This window comes from Anarrhichthys ocellatus, unplaced genomic scaffold (assembly GCF_004355925.1).
Source record: "Anarrhichthys ocellatus isolate YVR2014 unplaced genomic scaffold, GSC_Weel_1.0 scaffold13, whole genome shotgun sequence".
Classification (NCBI taxonomy): Eukaryota; Metazoa; Chordata; class Actinopteri; order Perciformes; family Anarhichadidae; genus Anarrhichthys; species Anarrhichthys ocellatus.
In genome coordinates, this window is record NW_022280043.1 from 8,560,838 (window position 1) to 8,580,533 (window position 19,696).

The 19,696-nt window shown below is 39.9% G+C and overlaps 1 protein-coding gene across 2 annotated transcripts in view; it reads right to left on the reverse strand.

Moving 5' to 3' along the window:
• Positions 1-4,780: 4,780 nt before the first annotated feature.
• LOC116386438 (mannosyl-oligosaccharide 1,2-alpha-mannosidase IA) overlaps positions 4,781-19,696 on the reverse strand; it is a 166,495-nt gene continuing 151,579 nt past the window's right edge. The window contains exons 6-12 of one of the 2 annotated variants that reach the window (XM_031852645.1): positions 17,814-17,940; positions 17,601-17,694; positions 15,973-16,088; positions 13,124-13,343; positions 9,182-9,354; positions 7,909-8,024; positions 4,781-6,335 (exon numbers count right to left, since the gene is read on the reverse strand). In XM_031852645.1, coding sequence (XP_031708505.1) covers positions 6,194-6,335; positions 7,909-8,024; positions 9,182-9,354; positions 13,124-13,343; positions 15,973-16,088; positions 17,601-17,694; positions 17,814-17,940 — 988 coding nt within the window. In that variant the 3' untranslated portion in view covers positions 4,781-6,193. The remainder of the gene's footprint in view (positions 6,336-7,908; positions 8,025-9,181; positions 9,355-13,123; positions 13,344-15,972; positions 16,089-17,600; positions 17,695-17,813; positions 17,941-19,696) is intronic. The other variant, XM_031852646.1, reaches the window with a different exon arrangement.

Genomic DNA, 19,696 nt, shown 5'->3' on the forward strand with positions numbered 1-19,696 from the left:
ACATATTGGAACAGCTGGAGTGTAAAGACGGAACAATTAGAACAAAAAGTATACGACTAGATCTGTTAACATACTAGTAGTACTTTTAAAATGATTGATTAGTTGATCAACAGAAAATGAATTAATCTATCATTTAAGACATTTTAAAAGCAAATATGCCAAACATTAAATGTCAGACTTTGCTCCCTTTTCTTGTGTTATTGTAAAATTAAGGATTTTGGGTTTTGGACTGTTGGTTGTACAAAACAAGCTATTTCAATATAACACTTTGGCTTCTGGGAAATGTATTGATTTAGGCTATGATTAAATGATTCAATGATCATGCACACAACTGGTAGTCGAAGAGGAGTTTTTGCCATAAAAATCAATTTTAATTGAATCTGATGTTTTGTAAACCAAACAATTATCCAATTAATCCAGAAAAAGACTGACTCTGTAATCATTGATGAATATAATATTTAGTTGCAGCCCTAGTAATACATTTAAAGCTATATTTTCTCATAACGTCTGACCTGAAAACAACATCCAGTACCACTGCTGCTGCTACTGTAATAGCGGACCATTAAAGCTCTACTGTTTATACTAGTTTTCTCCAAAATAGCTATTGTCGAATCTGTTCACTTTAAGAACAAATCTACGCCTAATTAACAATGTCTTGGGTGTTCTTTTATTTATGGAGAAAGGGACAACGGAAAGAGAGAGCCCTTGGAGAAGCATGGCGACATGATTCATGTAAATGTGTTTCTTTCATCATACCGCCACAGCAGTGAGGGAGTAGAGGCAGCTTGGAGGCTCAGCTTGGGTTGGCGTGTTGCCCGTTGCCTGTGTCCCGCACTGGGCATACCCAGTGTGGCCCTGGCACTGCCAACAAGGCCTCGCAGTTCCTGGAGGAATTTGGGCCCCCTGTAGTGTTAAAGAGAAAAAAGGAGAGACATGGTGAAGCATGAAATCCCTCCTTAAAAACTGCCTTTATGAACCACTATTGGGTATGCAGCTGTTCTAGTGTCCAATTTTAAAACGCTGTAGTTTTGAGTCACTCCCTGGTGTGAATGTCTGATTGTAAAGCAATGCAATAAAAAAGAAAAAAAACATAAAATAATGTTTAACCCTAAGAATAAAATGGATGTTCTTTGTCAAACAATATTTCTAAAATGAGGAAAGGAAAATGCCAGAGCACATATAGCAGATAATAAAGATACAAGCCATCTTTTCTTTGTCTTCTCCAGTGACAAAAACAGTAAAATGACAGCTTCAGTCTCCTTATCCTATATTGTAAAGCCACCTACTTCCACCTTTGGATGAAATAAGAGTTTGCTTCAAAATCCCTTAGATGTATTCCGGGACAACAATGTCATCTTAGGCAGTGCTCAAAACAAATACAAACACATCTCACCTGAAATGTCACTTTCTGACAAGGTGAATATATACAGTTGGTGAATAACTTTTTCAAAAATAGTTAGACATCTCATGCCTGCAGTTAGTTTTTCATAATATGTTAGGTAGGGAACATTTAATTTATTGAAATGAGGCCTTTCAAATTTAGACTTCAATTTAGACTCCTGTCCCCCCCCCCTTCTGTTCTTCTCCTTCCTCTCGGGTCTTGTCAGCACAATTTCATGGTTTGTTAACCATAGTTATTTTCTCTCAGGGTCGCTGGTAAAAAGGAAGGAAGGGGAGACAATATGGAATGTTTTGCAAGGTAGGTCTTGTTGCTCTGGATAACTGATGGTGAAGTACCTTGCTCTTGATTTTGCGCAGTATAATTAATAAGAGTTCATTGCTGCAAAATTTCACGACTTGAGCCTTCTGTCAAAAAACTATAGCTTCACATTGATTACATACAGTATTACTCACTCTACAGTAGGCCAAGGGACAGATTGATGTGAGTGAATTTGTTCTTCACAATGAGGTGAATATTGAATTATTTTCATTATTCAGGGATTATTTCCATTTTTATGTTTTCAGGGAAATGACTAAGGCTAGGTGTTGCTTTGGAACGAACTAGAGTAGCTCTCTTAGATGCAGACAAATTGTTTTGGGGGAAGAAACCCTGAAAAGCAGAACAGATGCATGACTTCAAAACAGTGTTTCCCATAACCTCTTCAAACTTTATAGACTGGAAAGTGAGTCGGCTGTAATATTCTTCCCTTTCTTTGATTGTTTGAGAAAGTAGTGTTTAATGCATTTGATTAGCAAAAAGATGAATGATTGGATAATGCCCATGCTGCTTTCTTCCCTGCTATTCATTATTATAATTATAATTATTAACTAGATTTAAGGAAATTATGCTAGTCCTTCCATGCTGTCATTTAATATTCATATTCAATTATACATTCCAATAAGATAACTAGTAGTAATGTGGAAAGCGTATCTTTCCATTCATGAATTTATTGAACATTTGATCTATTTTTGCTATAAATGCTGTGAAAGAACAAGCCTGCAGTATGTTTTTGGCTGTGTTGTTATGTCACGTCTTGTGCCGTGGTTACACTTGTCTTTTCAATACAACTTTTGTCATCCGATCATGCCAGAGTGCATTAACTCTCAAGTCTCTACGATCTAAGATTGGAACTTGCCCACATTGGGATCCGATCAGCCAGTCCACATGCCAAAGAGAAGAGGAAACCCAGGGCCGGAGCACAGCAGAGATGCACAGTCTGAGTCGTGTTACGATACGATATTAATACAAACTTACAGGGGACTTTAATTGTGGAGAATTTATAGGAAATTGTATGTGTTAATCCGCCATTTTACAGCTGCTCCTTTGACCACAAAATATATCCGATCACTATCTGATGAGACGGGTCGCATTGAAGCATCAAGTGTGGACACCACATGCAAACACAGCTCAGTTCCGATCTGGCGCATCCGATTACAAAAGTCGTATTGAAAAGTGTAACCACAGCCTGGGAGTGTGTGTTTCTGAACATAAATTCACCCATGTGTGCACTAAACAGATGCTTCAGCCTTCAGACAGGGTACTGTGCAGCTCCGCTGTGTGCTTGACAGAACATCCCGCTCTACTCTGCATTGCCAGCACTTGAAGGTTGGCCAGGCCGGCCTCATCTGCTGCCCCAACATCTCGTTAGAACCCAGAAGGTAACACAACTGCATAATCAGCTGCTAATGCTTCTAAAAACAACACAGACAGCTTGTGGGTCAGAAGTAGGAGGGCTGAGAATTGACAGGTAGACAGCATGCATATATTGTAATGTTGGTTTGTTGTATTTGGCAGCTTCGTGCTCGAGGCCTTCTTCGTGAAGGTCACATCCCAGGTTTCTACACAAAGCAAGCAAGAGTTGATGGAGCTGCATTATTGGTACATGGTTAAGTTATTGTCATTGTACAACAGGGTTGTGCAACAAAATGAAGTTTGACATCTCATTTTGCTATAACAAACATACACACTAAAATCATAATACTATCTTTTATGGTGGAGGGTTGAGGGTGAATTTAGGAGTCTCACAACCTGATGAAAGAAGCTGCTCAGAAGTGTGTCTGTACGGCAACGGATATTTCTGTAAGCAAGTCATAGTATAGTGTGTCAAAATAAGTCAGTTTGTTGAAAAAAAGTGAATAAAAGTCATCCAATTCAAAAACTTTATCACATACCTATTATTAATATATAATTTTTTTTTAGATATCAGTTATAGGCAATAACGATATATCGGACAACCCTTCATCATAGTGAATTGAACTTTAATACACTGTTTTGCTCTGGTATTTTTGACTGGCTTGAAAACAATGTTTTAAATGTTGTTCCTTTGTCCATCACTGGGCAGTTGAAATTGTGTGTTTTTAAAATGAAGTAAAACTTGAACCAGATCTCCATGACACGCCTATTATTCCCTGTGAAACTGCTGCCCTGGTTGGGACAGCTGGAGGACAGCTGTGGCAGAGAGATAGCGATGGCTCTTCCCCCTTCGTTACACATTGACGGACGGTCTTGCCAAGTCACACAGCAGTCCCACAGACACCGACGTCTCGTCCGTGTTTCGGCCGCCCTGCTCGGCTTGTCGGGGACTGTGGGAGCAGCTCAGGGGAAAGCAGGGGGAGCGGATTATCTCATAGCATTTGTCCTTCACTATCAGTCTCAGTTGCATTCAAATAGACTGTGATCCTCCCATTTATGTCTCCAGGCGAGCTCACGTGTACAAATTGTGCCCTTCACTGTAGCCCTTCTTTTAATTATCACACCTTTGCTTAAGGGAAGAATAGTCCTGCACTGTAGAAGAGCTGCAGGCCTCAATTTGGGTCACATTTGCCCTCAGTATTTAACCCCAAACTCTTTTATATTAGTCCTTTTTTAAGGAGATGGTAAGATTAATGTAACTAGATTCATGACATTTAAGTACCATTTTTTAAAAATGACTTAAATGTCAATCCTGTCAAAAATGAATGCTGATTATATTTAAAGCAAATGAAAAATCACTTCAAGCTATCAAACTGAAATTAGGATTCAGATGACGGCAGGTAGAGTCAAATCATTTGGGGAGGAAGGCATTACATTTTGCTTTGTTGGCCAGACACCATGAGAGAGCTGCAATGGCTGAACCGCATTAGTCATTTTCTCATTGTGATTCCACAACCCTGAGACATCCCCCTTCAATTAAATCTGTAATGAGCTTCCTGGAAGAAAATATAAGCAGCAAATAAGTAGTTTCTTTCCTTTTTGTTAGTCACTGCATGTTGTATCCTTCTAACTGTAGCAACCTGCTGTAAAATAAACTTTGTAGAAACTTGGTATGTAAGCAAACAAAAAACACACACAATTAGGATTGTTTTAAATGTACAAAGTTGCACAGGTCTTTTTATCAGTATTTGAAAATATCCAACAATGAAAGTTAAATCAAACAGTAAGAATAAGTAATAATAATTATTATCAGTGATAACTAGACTTAAAAGTCAGATCATTTTAGCTTTTTTTTTTTTTTTTTTTTTTAACTGAAACACCTGAGGGAAGCAAATCAAAAGAGAACCCAGAAAAAATAACCACTGAAGTTTAGAAAAAAAAAAAGAAAAGAAAAGATCACCAAAATAAAATCAAGACAAGCTCATACAGGGGTCATTCACTTCATCTGTATGTACAGCACATTCGCTCCACAACTGTGCAGGACAGCAGTGATGAATAGAACCGGGATGAAAATGAAATCTCTCCACTCTCAGGCTCATAGCCTTTAGCGTCAGTATTGGCAGCTGTATGGATTCACATATAAAGGCAGGGTGAAGCAGAAAAACTACAACGGAAACAGGAAAACCCATTTGGAGCTGGGTGCAAATGTGTTCTTTTTCCCTCTATGCATGTTTTACAGCCACAGAACTGACAGCACTCCATTTGTTACTTTGATCTGAAAGGCTGAGAGGACTGAGAAAGCTTTGTCCTATTCACACAATAACCCAAGCGTACAGTGGAAACGCAACCCAACAGCATTATTCTTTTAATTGTCCCCGGATGCATAAGACACTGCCACTTTCCTGACACCTCCGAACTTTTAAGGAATTCATTCAAGCTTGTTTCAGTTAGAAACATGACATCAACATTAGTTTGGAGGTGAATTTGAGAATCACATTTTGTGTTTGTCTGTACATTAATCGATATTCATTACAGTTTAAGCCTCGTTGCAAATTTTACTTTCGGGTCAAAACTCATCAAAAACACATCACTGGAAAGAGGGGAAATAGAAATGCAAAGAAACCTTTGGTCAAAGAGTGTACTCGCAAAGGAAAAGATGCAATGACGATATAAGGAAATCATTCATCACTTAAGATTAACGAAACAACAAACTCAAAGAGCAAAACTCAAGTGGTCTTCAATACGTTTCTCTCTCTTTCTAACAATATGGCCCATAGTTCAACCCTCCTCCCACTACATTTGGGTCTGCAAGTTATACTTGGTTTCCTCACAGAGGAAAGAAGGAAAGAAAAAGGTGCTCTTTTCATGAAAGTCATGTTTGTCTTGATTGTTCACAAAAAAAAAGAAAGAATTGCCAGCAGGAAGTAACCCCGGCGAAAGGATATACAATCACAGCGTAAAACGACGGCGTCCTTTACTGGAAACAAATTGAGAGTCCATAACACGCTCCTGAAAAGACTCTGAACCTGCATTGAATTGGTGGTTTGCCATATTTGTGTGACTGTGTGTACACATGAACTGTGCCAATGTGTCCGTCTCGGCTGTTGGTAGTGTTCAGTCTTATTCGGAGACCGTCTTATCCTGTGTCGCTTTGTCCTGCATGCAGCCCCTGCGGATGATGGGCAGCGGATGGGCTTCTGTATTAAAGACCCAGTCCTCCAGTGGCAGAAGGTCGTCATCAGAGAAGAGCAGGTACAGATACCTGAACGCGCAGGGAAAACAATTTCACAGTTTAAGTTAATCCAAACATCGGCTCGTTGAATACCTTACTTCTGCTTTCCGTGGTTCCAACAGAGCGACACCTCTTCACTGTCGAGGATTGCATCCCTCATTGAAACTTTCATTCATATAAAATCAATCCGTTTAGCTCATCAACCTTATTATTGTGAATAGGACCTTCAGTATTTGGGATGTAGAAGTCTTTGGCATGTATATTCACAACCAAGTTTCTAATCAGCTTGTTTTACTGTTATGCACGACAGACTTCAGACAGAGAGAGTATCGCTGTGGCAGCAGAGCAGTGGGTTGAAAGGAAAGATAACTAAATGTAGCTTTACATCCTCTTTTTCTAAATTCAGACTAAAGTAAAACTCACTTTAAGAGCCTCTTAAAGTATAAATTTGTTGGTTTCCGGCAGTGAACATTTTGAATATTTCTAAGATTTAGATTTGTGCTGTAAGAAAAAGCTGCCCTCTCACTACAGGAAGCAGTGTCTTGTACCACTAATACAGTTAAAATGAGTGAGCCATAGGTAGAGGGGAAACCTAATTACTGTCCTGCTGCATGAATATGTGCATCAGCAGTAACCAGTCACTGCAGTGCATGAAATTACGCTGACCAACGTTTTGTGTGAATACTCTGAACATACTGCCCCATGGAAAAAATGCTGACACACAACCTTTCTCAACAGGATTGTTCTGGTAGAAAAGACAAAAGAGGCCGAGCATCTTCTCAAGTTAAAAGTAATCTTATTGATCCATTACTGCAGAAACTGGAAAACAATATGCAGAGAGTCCTGTGCGGTGTTGCCAACTCTTTTCTAATGAAATGTCATTTTGTGGCAATATAAATAGAAAGCAATTACAATATATATTTTTTCCAATGCAGACCTAGTGATGTCATCGCTAATTAATTTGCATAAATCTTAGTGTGTCGATTGCAACGAGAGCGAGAGCGAGGACGAGAGCAAGGGCGAGAGAGCGAGAGAGAGAGAGAGAGAGAGAGAGAGAGAGAGGGCCTGCTTATGGCACAAGAGTAGAGGGACCCTGTGTTGTTGACAGAGGAACCGTGGACTGTGAGTACTCTGAGCAGCGCTGGCAATGAATTACAATATAATATATTTGAATATATTTCTTGTTTTTCCCCCGATGGTCTGAATAAGTCACTCAATTAGTTGCTAGCAGTCGGCTCTCAGGAAGATGGAAAGCATTTCCGATCGTCTTTACGACAACAATAATATGGAGAAGTTCGCAAGTAAAAGTACATAAGTATTAGCATAAAAATAAACTTAAAGTACCAAAAGTAAATGTAACCATTATGCAAAATGTCCTATTTCAGAATAAAGTGTATGTGATTGGAATCTCCACAGATGACTCCTAAACACTGACGTAGATAAAACAGATAAAAAGGTACAGTTGAATCCCCAGCATTAAGAATGAGACCCTATTAATACTTTCTACACGGAAGATAAGATAAAATAATCCTTTATTAGTCCTGCAGTGGGGACTAATGGTATGATGCAGACACCGGAGATGTAGTGAGGAAACAGGACTTACTTGAGTGTCTCTGAGAGGAAGAAGCTCTGCTGCATGTTATCGTGGCTGGCTGTCATGGTGTAAACGTCACGGATCCCGGAGAAGCCAGACTCCACTCTGCAGTGTTGCTCCAGGGCCTGACGGGAGGCAGAGGGCAGGTTCAAATGTCAACATCTCCAAAAACATTTTTTTTTCAGGACAAGGTAAAGACCACTCCTCACAGTTGCCAGCTTGAGTGTACAAACTGAATCAATACTACTTCATCCATGTATTCATGTATATTTATTCACCCACTCAATCAGCTCTCACAGAATTGCCTTTTCTCTTCTGCACTGTGGACCATCTAGATGAACTCATACATGTTCCTCTGATATATTATAGTTCATCAAGAGAAAATCTTTTACTCCAAAGCAATGTCAATGTACACCTAAAGAAAGAGTAAATGATGGAACATGTCGAACCCTTCAGCCGGCTGCACAATTGAAGCCCAAGCAATGTTAAATCTGACAAGTGCTAATGGTGAGCTAGCCAAGCGGATTAGCACATTATTACCCCTGCTACAAAGGGCTGGCTTATATGTGCTAATTACCAAGGACCCCGATGTGTTAATGCTTGATGCTCATGAAGGGAAGCGTTGTGCACCACTTTCAACCTTTGTGCCCGATAATTAAAGGCCCGTCAAACTCGTCGGCCTGATCTGTCCACTTCTGTGCACACTAAATTAATGCTAAATCTATCATGCCAGCCCTCTACAGTTTACTACAGCTAATGTCCTGTCTATTGCCACATTAATAATGGTGCTCCCTGCACAACCTTCACCTACTGCCAGTGCGATTGCCTGATCTACAAGCTAATGTATAGTGCCGCACAATATCAAGGAAGATGGTTGGGGGTAATTGAGGGTGTAGAAGGGGCTCGACATAATAGGCGAGTACAATTTATAAAATCAGAGTCCAAGCTACTCCTGAGAAAGAAGTCTAGAGTATCAAATTATACTGTACTGTATCTCCCACTTAAAAAAGAAGGTGACATTGTGGAATTAATCTTTTTACCATACTGGTTTGAATATACGACAATATTTCATTCTGGTTGTTACATCTGAAGAGAGCTCCCAGGGTCACTGAGACACAAAACCCCCTCAACCACCTTAAGGTGGAGATTCATTGACGATTATGAAGTTGTCAGTATGTACATTTCTAGTCTTGGAATAAAATGTGGGGTTTACATTTTGTCATATCCCCCCCCCCCAAAAAAAAAAGGTCTTGGAAAAGTATGCTCTATTGGAGTTTCTCACCTCAACAGCTTCCCAACCCCACTCTCTGTACTTGGGGTCGTGGGTCAGTCTCCACATGTACATGTAGCTCTCGATGACTTCTGGTCGCAGGATGTAATATCTGTCGCTCAGCCTGGTCGCTGTTGCTTCTCCTCCACCGTCAAATCTGAACGCCTCAGGTCCCAGCTTGGTGGCTGACGGACGCAAAAGAAAAAGAAAAAAACACAACAGATTATTATTCAGGTACTTTTTCCACAGATCAGCAATCAATTTCTAAATCTAAAAATACCTGTACACTGAATGTTTTTCTTTCTTTTTTGCAAACGAACAAACATCACAGAGCACAAAGACCATTCAATTATTGCTAGTTTCAAAAAAAGGGTTGGCTAGTTGGTGGCTGAAAAGATCAGCAAAAAGGAAAACGGCTAAAAACTATTAAGACTGGAAGATACAGTGGGTGGATCAGTTGCTTCAAGTCAATTACAGGTACATTTTGTTTATACAGTCTAAAATATGTCTCATAGGGCTTTACAATATGCTTTGACCCTCCATTCGGATAGGAAAAAAAAGAACCCTAGGAAGTGCAACAGAGCAGGAATCCGTCTCTCAGGACAGACGTACACACAATATGTGATGTAAATACAGAGTAGACAGAAGCAGCAGTAGCACAATTACTATATGGAGCCTACAGCGTTTCATGGTGGGAATTGTCAAACTGTTCCTGGTGTCTTTATTTACCTCATCCACATAAAGAACTAAACCTCTATTGTTTATAATGCCTATTTAAGAGACATACCTTTATTTCCCATATGTCATACGTACATTTCACCCATTGTAGTAAAAAGTGTCCTTGTTTTTCAGATCTTTTCCTGTTTTTATTTGCTGTTATGTTTACATTACATTAAATATGCTTATTATTTTTCTTTAATCTCTTTGTTTTTAACTTGATGTCTGCATTTCATGTTGTTGCTCTGTCATTTATCCACTGAAGCATTTCTACATCTACTCTCAACAGGTCTTATTAGAGCTGGACCGATACCAGCATCTGTGCTCATGTACACGTAAAAACTACTCTGATACGACCACACCTGCTACTATTACGGCAATGTGGAATTAACCTCTCGTCAGTTGAGCCCAATAAGCCGCCCAGCTGCAACGATGATGCACAAACTGGTTAAATCCATAATTCATCACCAGCTGCAGTGCGTAAAACAGGCAGTCCTCAATAAAGCTCCAGCGTATCAATTAGTTTAGCTGTGAGTTTGTCAGCCGTTCGTGTGTCTCGCATAATCTATCACGCTTCCTGCCAGTGTGTTGAAAACCTGGCTTAACGTTACCGAGTGTCCGGTCGAGAGAGAGCGTGTGTGTGAGACAGTGAGTATGAAGTCAGCAGTAAAGTTACAGCTGTGAATGTAGCAGTGCGGTGTGTGTACAGATTATTTAACAACTTCTCAAAACCTGTGAGCAGACGAGAGCTAACTGTGTCTTGCTTGTTATCCAGCTGATGATTAAAGTGAAATGACCTTTAAGGTGGACCAGTGCTATTCTCTTTTAAGGGAGAAGATGGTCTCTAAGGTCAAAAAACCCACATGGTACCTTTAATTATTGTCTTGAAGAAATTTAGCAAAATGTACACCTCCACTGCACCAACTTAGCCAGCACAACTTCATAACTACGCCACACCTGTAGCTCCACATTTCAGAGCCCCTCCTCCCCAACAGAAACACTTTTCATTACATACATCTGATTCCTGATCACACTTCACTGTTGGGCTGTTTCCTGCCTCCTGACAGCCTGTTTTGAACTTAGTAATTATCTGTGCTGTTGATGCTTGTGATTGGAATATTAAACGCTAATTCAACAGAGGATCAACGGTAACTCACAGACAACACAATCGATTTTTCCACAAGTTCGTCAGATGAATGTCAAACACAATTTTGAAGTTTGTCTCGGGATTTGTTCGACCCGCTTTGGGAACTGAATAGAGATCTTTTACGCCAAAATACATTTTGGTAAGTGTGCACATGTATCATTGTATCTTTCATACCAACCAGTTTCCTAACCCACTTGCTTTCTGTACATGATTCCATTTCCTCAGGCAAAATCCAGTTTACTGTGTTCTGTTAATTCCCCACTGATCATCAATGATTACAGATCAAATATATATTTGTTCCTATATTTGAACAGTAGTTAGAATAAGAGGTGATAGCCCTAAGTGATACATGCTTGTCAGTCTTTCAAATTGACTCTATTATACATCAGCTCATACATATCAATAGGAGAAAAGCACGAAGCTAAGCTAATTAAAACTCTATTACCACCTTTTCTCTGAAACCAATAACATTTTCCTCTTCCTGCTGCTTCCCATGAGACCTCCATTTTCCAGCATCAGTCTGTTGCTGTGACGGTGGCAGATATCTAGAGCAGCAGCAGGAGGAGAGTCTTCAAGGTATCCTTACTGAAGACAAAGCTAAATAGCCGCCACTTTACGCACATGCGATGGCAAATCTCTCTTCTCTTCTCTCTCTCTCTCTCTTTTCTGCAGACAGCTAATCCAAGAGCTGCTAAGAACCCATCCAGTCCCTTTTAATGAGTAAAGAGAAACCTGGTGGATGACTATGAGAGAGAAGCCTTTTGGGTCTGCAGATCAAAAGTACTCCAAGTGTATCAAGGAACCTGTTACGTGACGAGTCACGTTATCTTACTGGAGAAGCGAAGGCGAGTGAACACTTGAGGATGAATCCTTACAGCCCAGCCATCAGTGGAGGGGGGTGAAAAAAGAAGCTTGAAATTAGCAGAGGAGATTATTGTCAGGGCCAAGACAGATGCCAGGGAAGAGAAGAGATCAAACAACAGCCTTTCCAAAAAATGAAGCCAGGCTTGTTGCTGGCAACTTTCTCTCCTTTTTCACTCTCTATTGCATGTTTCTCCTGGGTAACTCCTCCTCTCTCCCTCATTTATAGGTTGGAGCCGCAGTAAGATTGCCTGTGGACTCAGTTTTTATTATTCTTCAATACTGTATCTCCATTTTCTCTCCTAGTCTCTTTTCTTTTCATTCTTTCTCCTGAATTATAACAAAAATGTGATTATCAGTATCTAACACACTTCGAGACACCTCCATGTCGGCTGTTGCTGCCTACAGCTGTGAGACGTTGGAGAATAATCAAGGACTGTGATTTTTCGCAGCTCGTTATTAGGCTTTTTGTCTCTCTGTTGAGGTGAAGCCACCGAGAGCGATTCTCATTTTCAGTCAGGGCAAAATTGAAACGTCTGGGGCCTTTTTAATTTACAATATTGCACTCCTACACTCGTAATTTTCTTACTTTGAATGCCACCATAACCTCTCTTAAGAAGGAAAGATAAGGTGAACCACAACAGTGATCGAGCATACGCTTATTTCTTACAATAGCCAATGAATTGGATCCAAAGAGTATGAACACCGAGTAGAAATTACTTACCAGTTCACATTTCGGATGATGGGAAGCAAGAAGTTTTAGGAAAGATAAACACTAACCAGTAAGGTGGAAAATGTATTATTTTGAGATGCTATAATGTTGCATGCTGGTAGCCGACTGCAATGTGTGTATTTGCCACTGAACCGAGTGAGAAGTCCTCCAAAGCAAGCACATAACCGGGTACGGGCTGGACTCAGGGCTCTATTTTATTTTGGTTCCATTTCTGACACTTAAAACCAAATTGTACGGCAATAAAGTATTGAATCCTGAATCCGAAGCATGTGCAGAACTCTATCTTGAAAAAAACATTATACAACTATAGGTAAGAATTTAAAAAAACGATCTTTCAATTTGACGTGGTACATTTATATATAAAACAAAATGAGCAGCAAGAGTTACTCATCGGCTGCCCTCCTCCTGTACGACATTGAGCCTCCTGAACTGAACCATAGTCCAGCCTCTCGAAGCTTGAGTATTCCTCTTCAGCATTCCTGACATTTCCACTCACCTGAGCGAGTGTAGCTCTCGTGGCATGTGTGTGTGATCTCAGCAGCCAGGTCCAGGAAGTGTTGCCTCTTCTCCGGCGCTCCATCGTCAGCCCCGATGCCGATCATGCCCCCTGAGAAGCAGGCCAGGTGGCCCATCTTGTGGTCCAGGATTCCTCCCCTCCACTCGGCCATGTAGGTGAGACCACCGGGGGACTTTTGCACCAGATTAGCTTCAATCGCCTGCAGCAACACAAGGTCAGGACTATTTAAACCAGCATTAACGTAAGCCTACAGAATGTGTATTTTACTGTGAACTGAATAGGAGTACTACGTTTTAGTACTTTTTAAAATGACGCAACAGCAATGATTCTATGAACACAAAAAACAGTTTTGATCTGACGGATGCAACTTCCCAACTTCCCAATTGGAGTATCTATAGACGCTGTTTTCTATAAAGGTCTGTATATGTGGACAATCTTCAAACAGGGAGAGGAGTCCAACACGGCTGCTACACTGTAAACATCTGCATTTATATTTTAAATGTATATGTTGTATAACAGTAAGACAAACCTCTGAGGGATTTCATCTGATACCCCGAAGAGGACCAGTACAGATTCTTTAATAAATGATCAAAAGACAGATGGATGAGGCAGAGAAAATCAAAAGGGAGAAAAAAAGTTTTATCATTTCTGCCTTTTTGCAACCGTGTTTCCTGTCAGCATTTTATCTTTTATAAGACAGAATATAACAGCTGGAAGGACATCTCGTAAGATAATTTCTGAACAATTTATCATTCTCTCTCTTCAACAGATTTTTCTCTCTCTCATCGCCGTCTCATCTCTTCCGTGCTCATTCTGCTTTTAAATACAGATTTGTGCTATTCAGCAGCAACACCTCACAAAGTGCTGATGATTAAAAGTGTAAATTCTCTCTCTAACCTCGGGTCCAATCGTTCATTATTTTTTTGTAACAGCTCTTTTAGGATGTGCTTGGAAAAATAAAATGAGGAAATTAAGACATCCTCTTTTAGCTTTATATGTGAAGAGCAATTGGTTTGTGGAGTGAGATATTTTAATTTGCTGTATGAGAGAAACTTTTGATGCTAAATGAGGGTTGATAAAGATGAAACATGCTGAGGACAAAACCAACACGTGTATACTATGAAAGCTTATAAATACCATGTTCTCAAGAAAAAAGAAAATCGTTTTTCTTGAAGGATGATAATTTACTGCTAATTAGCAGTTGTTAGCAGTAATCATGGCATAGTCTAATTGGAAAATGTTCTCGCATTCAACACTGTGTTTTAATTAGTAATCTACTTTTACATGAATGCCAAAGATAATGAGTTGTGCTGCGCCTTCACCTTAGATCTCTGCACAAACACACAGTATATAACTTAATCTGATAGCACGGGGGTCCCTGGCCATTTAAATACCAAGTCACAGGAGAGAAGGACCGTCTGTAATTAGCAGTTATGCCTCTGGCTTGACCCTCCGATGAGAACTGAGGAAATCTTCAATGGCAATTTTAGGTTATTGTCTGTGATACAGTAATTGTAGCCGGAGGGAATCTGCTTTACTCTGACATTATCTCCATTAAAGACAAAAACAGATGGATTCTGATGTGTTTTTTTATGCATGTGTATACTGTGCAGTGGGTTCATGTGCACAGGCTTTTTTTTGCAGGTAGTTAGAGTACTACAATCTTACATGACAGTTTATATAAATACATGAATCAGTTGCCGTATAATGCCATTACGCACTAACAGGAAGCTTTCCTTTTCGATATCATCTTCCTTTCTTTGCCCTATGACTGTTCCACTGAGAGCATCTCTGTCACAAACGTACTCCCGCTGTATATAATCACGGTATGGTGCTTTGAATAAAAGCATCCATTACAGGCCTACATCCGCTTCGAAATAGGATCCACTGACTGTCAGTAGGAGATAGAATCTTCTAATCATCAATGCATAAAAAGGGTTTTGAGTGACAATAGGACACTTTGCTTTGCACTATCACTCCATTATTTCTTTAAGTGCAGTACAAACACTTTCAGACATGCACATTGGTATGTAAATGAGATGGCAATTCAACCTGTCACTTCTGCTTAAAAGTCATGACAGCACTGTTGATGGGTTGTAAAACTTACAACACAGTACAAGTCTGAATTTTATGCCGTCATAACCCAATGACTACAGCAGAACAGGATTAAGATTAATATGCCCAAAGAGCGATTCAATGCATGTGTATTCACTTGTTCCTCCCTCAGTGTGGGTTAAAAAACAAGGCCAGCAGTAACGTTTTATATTTTGCGTTTCCATACATGTACAAACATCAGTAGGACTCTAAACATACAGTATGTGAGAAACCCAACTTAATGTTGTGCCACGTATTGCCTGCCCGTGTGTCAGGTTTAATAAAACAGGCAGCTCTCCAATAATGTCAAATGATATATAATTGATGAGACATTTCATGAGGGAATTCACTCTGAGAGAAGGGGAGAAGGGGGGGGGGGGGGGTGCGACCCTCATCGATCAAGCTTCCAGCAGTCACGCTCATTTTTTTAACTCAACGATCTCTGTTGCACCACGAGCCAAACATCAAGGAAACATTGTGGCTCTTTTTTATAAAAGTCTGAATGAAGTCATCAGGAATATTTCAGTAACTGACGATGTTCTTTGTCTTCAACGATCCCCTAAAACTTTAAGCAATGTAGCTGCTGCCCGTTCGCTGTTTTGTCTCACTCTCTGTTTGTATTGAGTGTAAAGCACTTTGTTTGATTGCAGGCTTATGCAAATGACTGTAACTATTATCATTTCATCAAATGGAGCCATGCCTAAGCGTGAAATGTAATATTCAAATCTCCATACCTCCATCGCGCCGTAGTACATTTTCTTTGCGTCCTCGTCCGTCTTGTCTGACATCAGATATGATTTGATCAGATACTCGTAGAAACTATCCCCGAGGCCACCGATGGAAACGTGATCTAAGAACGGGAATAGGAAAATATTCAGCAGGGTCACGTACAGGTCTGCATTCAGGTTATCTGCAAAATACAAATGTTTTTGTATGCAATCAGGCTGTTGGGAAACACACTTTTCAACAATAAATGGGATTATTGTCACAGTGGATTGTGAGTGCATGAGGCCGTTCAATTCTTTCAGTCAGCACCTTCAGACCTGTAGCAAACATCGCCACTGCTGCTAGCTACAGTAAGCAAGGAAGTTAATAATGGGCAATTGTTGATTTTTTAGCAAAATCAAAAATATATGAATAAATAATTTTCATCAGTTAATACATCCAAAAATTCTAGGCCATATCGTTCTGGTTTTCCATAATACTTTCACACTGGCCGGTATAATGGGGAAACAGGTATTAAAATGCGCCCGATGTCGTATTAAAAGGGTCCCAATTTTGCTAACCCTACAAGAAACCCTGTTATTTCATTTAAGTCTTACAGCCCACGCTATCTGACTAACATATGTCATAGTGTTAAAAAATTCAACATAAACTGCATTTTCTACATTTTGTCATTCCTTTAGGGCTTTTGTGGATAATTCGAGGCATGCATGATCAAGTTACATGAAGCCACGTGCTCTCTGTTCACTGATGGTAGAACATTTTGAATTATGTAAGACACTTAAAGCTTCTGAGTGGTAAGTATAAGTCCATGTTCAAACTCATAAAGATGAATATGATATTGCAGTGGAGGCGTGCATACTGCAGGTCTTCATCCATCCACTCATGCTCTTTGAATGCACACACGTTTGCCGACTCCCCCGCAAGGTTATCACAGTGCTGCTGTGTTTGTCCTTGACATAGACAGAAGAGGGTGAGCTGTGAAGCCAAGATTTCTTTTTTCCCCCCCTTTGTTGCAATACGTATATACAGTTTTGCTTCTCTACACACCCACCCACAACAATTAGTCTCTGTAATCATCCAGATTACCACTGTTTCAGTCCCAGCGTCGTCTTATCGCATCCTTTTTTGTCCCCCCCCCCACAACTCCTTTTAGGTAAATCGGAAAGATCCAATTTCCTGAAGTAATTGAATTCATTATAATTTTAATAACCCAGAGCAATGGGAGTATATAGCCATTGCTATGAGGCTGATATTAAAAATGAAAGGAAGTAGACAGATGGGTGGGTGACATAGATGAGCAGCAATAAGAGCTTTGACACGTGAGGTGACTCAAGGTCTTTCAGTGGTGTGAAAGCCAAATGAAAGAGTCAGAAATAGGGAAGGTAAAAATGGAAAAATGACATTCTAAGTATTTTACTCTAATCCCACATTGGGAAAATACAATTATTGTAATACTTATGAGGTAACAAGAATGACCTGAGAGTGATTTGTCACTTTCTTTTTGTTCTTTCTAATAATGCAAGAAAGCCATTGACTTGTCCTTCATTACAAATTAAACTCTACAACCCAAATGCACTCATAATCTTACATTAATCTCCAGAATGAAGGTTCCGTATACAGCGGACACAGTACTTACGTTGGACCCAGTTGCCGCTGACTGGACTGAGGAAGTTGGGGTACAGGCCGTGGGGTTTTTCAATCTTGTTCAGTAGTTTTCTGATGTTCATCACCTGCAAAGACACCAGGGTACAATGAATATCAGAATACTACACTCCCAATCCATGGTCAAACCTCAGTAGAATAGTCCTGAAAAGTAACACTGGAAATATACTGTATATATATATCAAACCTTCTCTGTGTAGATGGGATTCCTGGAGAGCTCCGAAAGATGGACAAATTCGAGATGAAGAGTCCCGAACTCAGCCAGGATGCTGCTCCCGGCTGAGGCCCAGCCCCAACTCCAACTGGTGCCACTGCAACAATAACCAAACAAGTAGACTAAGTCTCATGGCTGTTGCACACCGGCGTCTTCAAGGACAAACACCTTCATAAGATTACTGCATTATGTGCAGTTTATTTCGAAAAGTGAATCATCAGGTAACAGGTTTGATCAGTGTCTCTTCACACTGTAGGTGTAGCTGACAGTGTTTGTGTTCATGCCGTCAAAAACACAGTAAGCAGAAGTATGTTTATTTTCTCTAAAGGTGGGCGAAACGGGAACCTGAGGCCACATAATGATGATCAACAAGCCTGTTAGTCGGGAGCACAGCTCACCTTTTAACCGTCGTTAGTTTTGTGTGCTTCCTTATTTCACCGTTTGTCAGACTTAATATCATAAACAGAAGGTTGTTCCTGATTTCAACAGATTTATCACAACCATTTTTTTTTTCTTTACTACCGAGTAATGCAACACAGTTACTTCTTGAAAGCGACCATGTTCATGATAAATGTAAATATGTCTACAGTATGTAGAGTTGAAAATCTACAGCAGGGTAAGAAAAGTGTACTAGTTTAAATCTGAATTGAAAATAAAGGAATATGCAAAAAAACTTTAGGTAAAATAAAATAAAAGCACCAATAATGCATGAATGCAGTCCGTACTGTAGATCTAACTGATTCATCTAAATGCAGCACACTCTTCTGAATGAACTAGTGCTTCATGTGATCCTCCTGTATCAGCAGCAGTATTACTTTTGGTTTTACTGAACAAAGTTATAGAAAGTCGCCCATTCAGAGTGCCTCTTCTTCTGTCTGTGCTTAATGCATCATAACAGACAGGTCTTGTTTTTTTTATTCCCTTTTCAGATGGAAATCAATAATCTAATCTACTGCATGTCTCCAGAGATGTGTGTAATGCATTCCATCCAAAGTTTATCGATCTATTTAAACATTCAGCTGTTATTATTTGTGGTTTTCAGAGTTGGACCATGTATCATCCTCCTATACTCATTCTTTCTAAACTGTGTGCAACAAAGCTAAAACAATGAGTCGATTAATCTATTAGCATTTGACAGAACGTTAATCCTCCACAATTTTGATGGTTCTAGCTTCTAAAATATAGAATATTTTGTTATTTTCTGTGTATGCTGTGATAGTAAACTGAATAAGTGATTACCCGCATCGACCAATAAAGCTCGGTTACATAATGCACTTTCGAAACCTTTTTTGTCATATTTGTTAAAATTGTCTTTACAGCAATCAATAAATCAAATGCTCTGACATATAAAAAATGTGAAAAAATTCCGGTGTCTGCGGACATCGCAGGATTGTGATAAGCCCGACAGCCTACCTGTGCAGACTCTGCCCTTAAACTCATTGCACATCACAAGCTGCGTCTTCCACAAGCTGCTAGCTTGACAGATGTGCAAACTAACAACAGCCATGTTTGTTGTTCTCATTAATTATGAAATGTTTACGTGGAGGAGTGGCTTTAGAGGGAAACCTGAAGGGAAGGGCTCTCAGTGTTGCCGACTTGGCGACTTTCTCGCTAGATTTAGCAACTTTTGGGGCTAGCACTGCTACTAGCTACTTTCATTGGTAAAGAGTTTGCAACACTGGGCTGGGTCAAAAAAAAAAAAAATCAAGCTTACTCGTGCTCGTTGCCTGTTGTGACTGATGTCTATGTAAAGTTGAATTAATCCATAAACTGTATGTAAGAAGAGGACGTAGTCTCCATGATGTCACCCATTGGTTTGTGGACAGCCGCTTTTAGGCCTCAAATTCGACATTTTG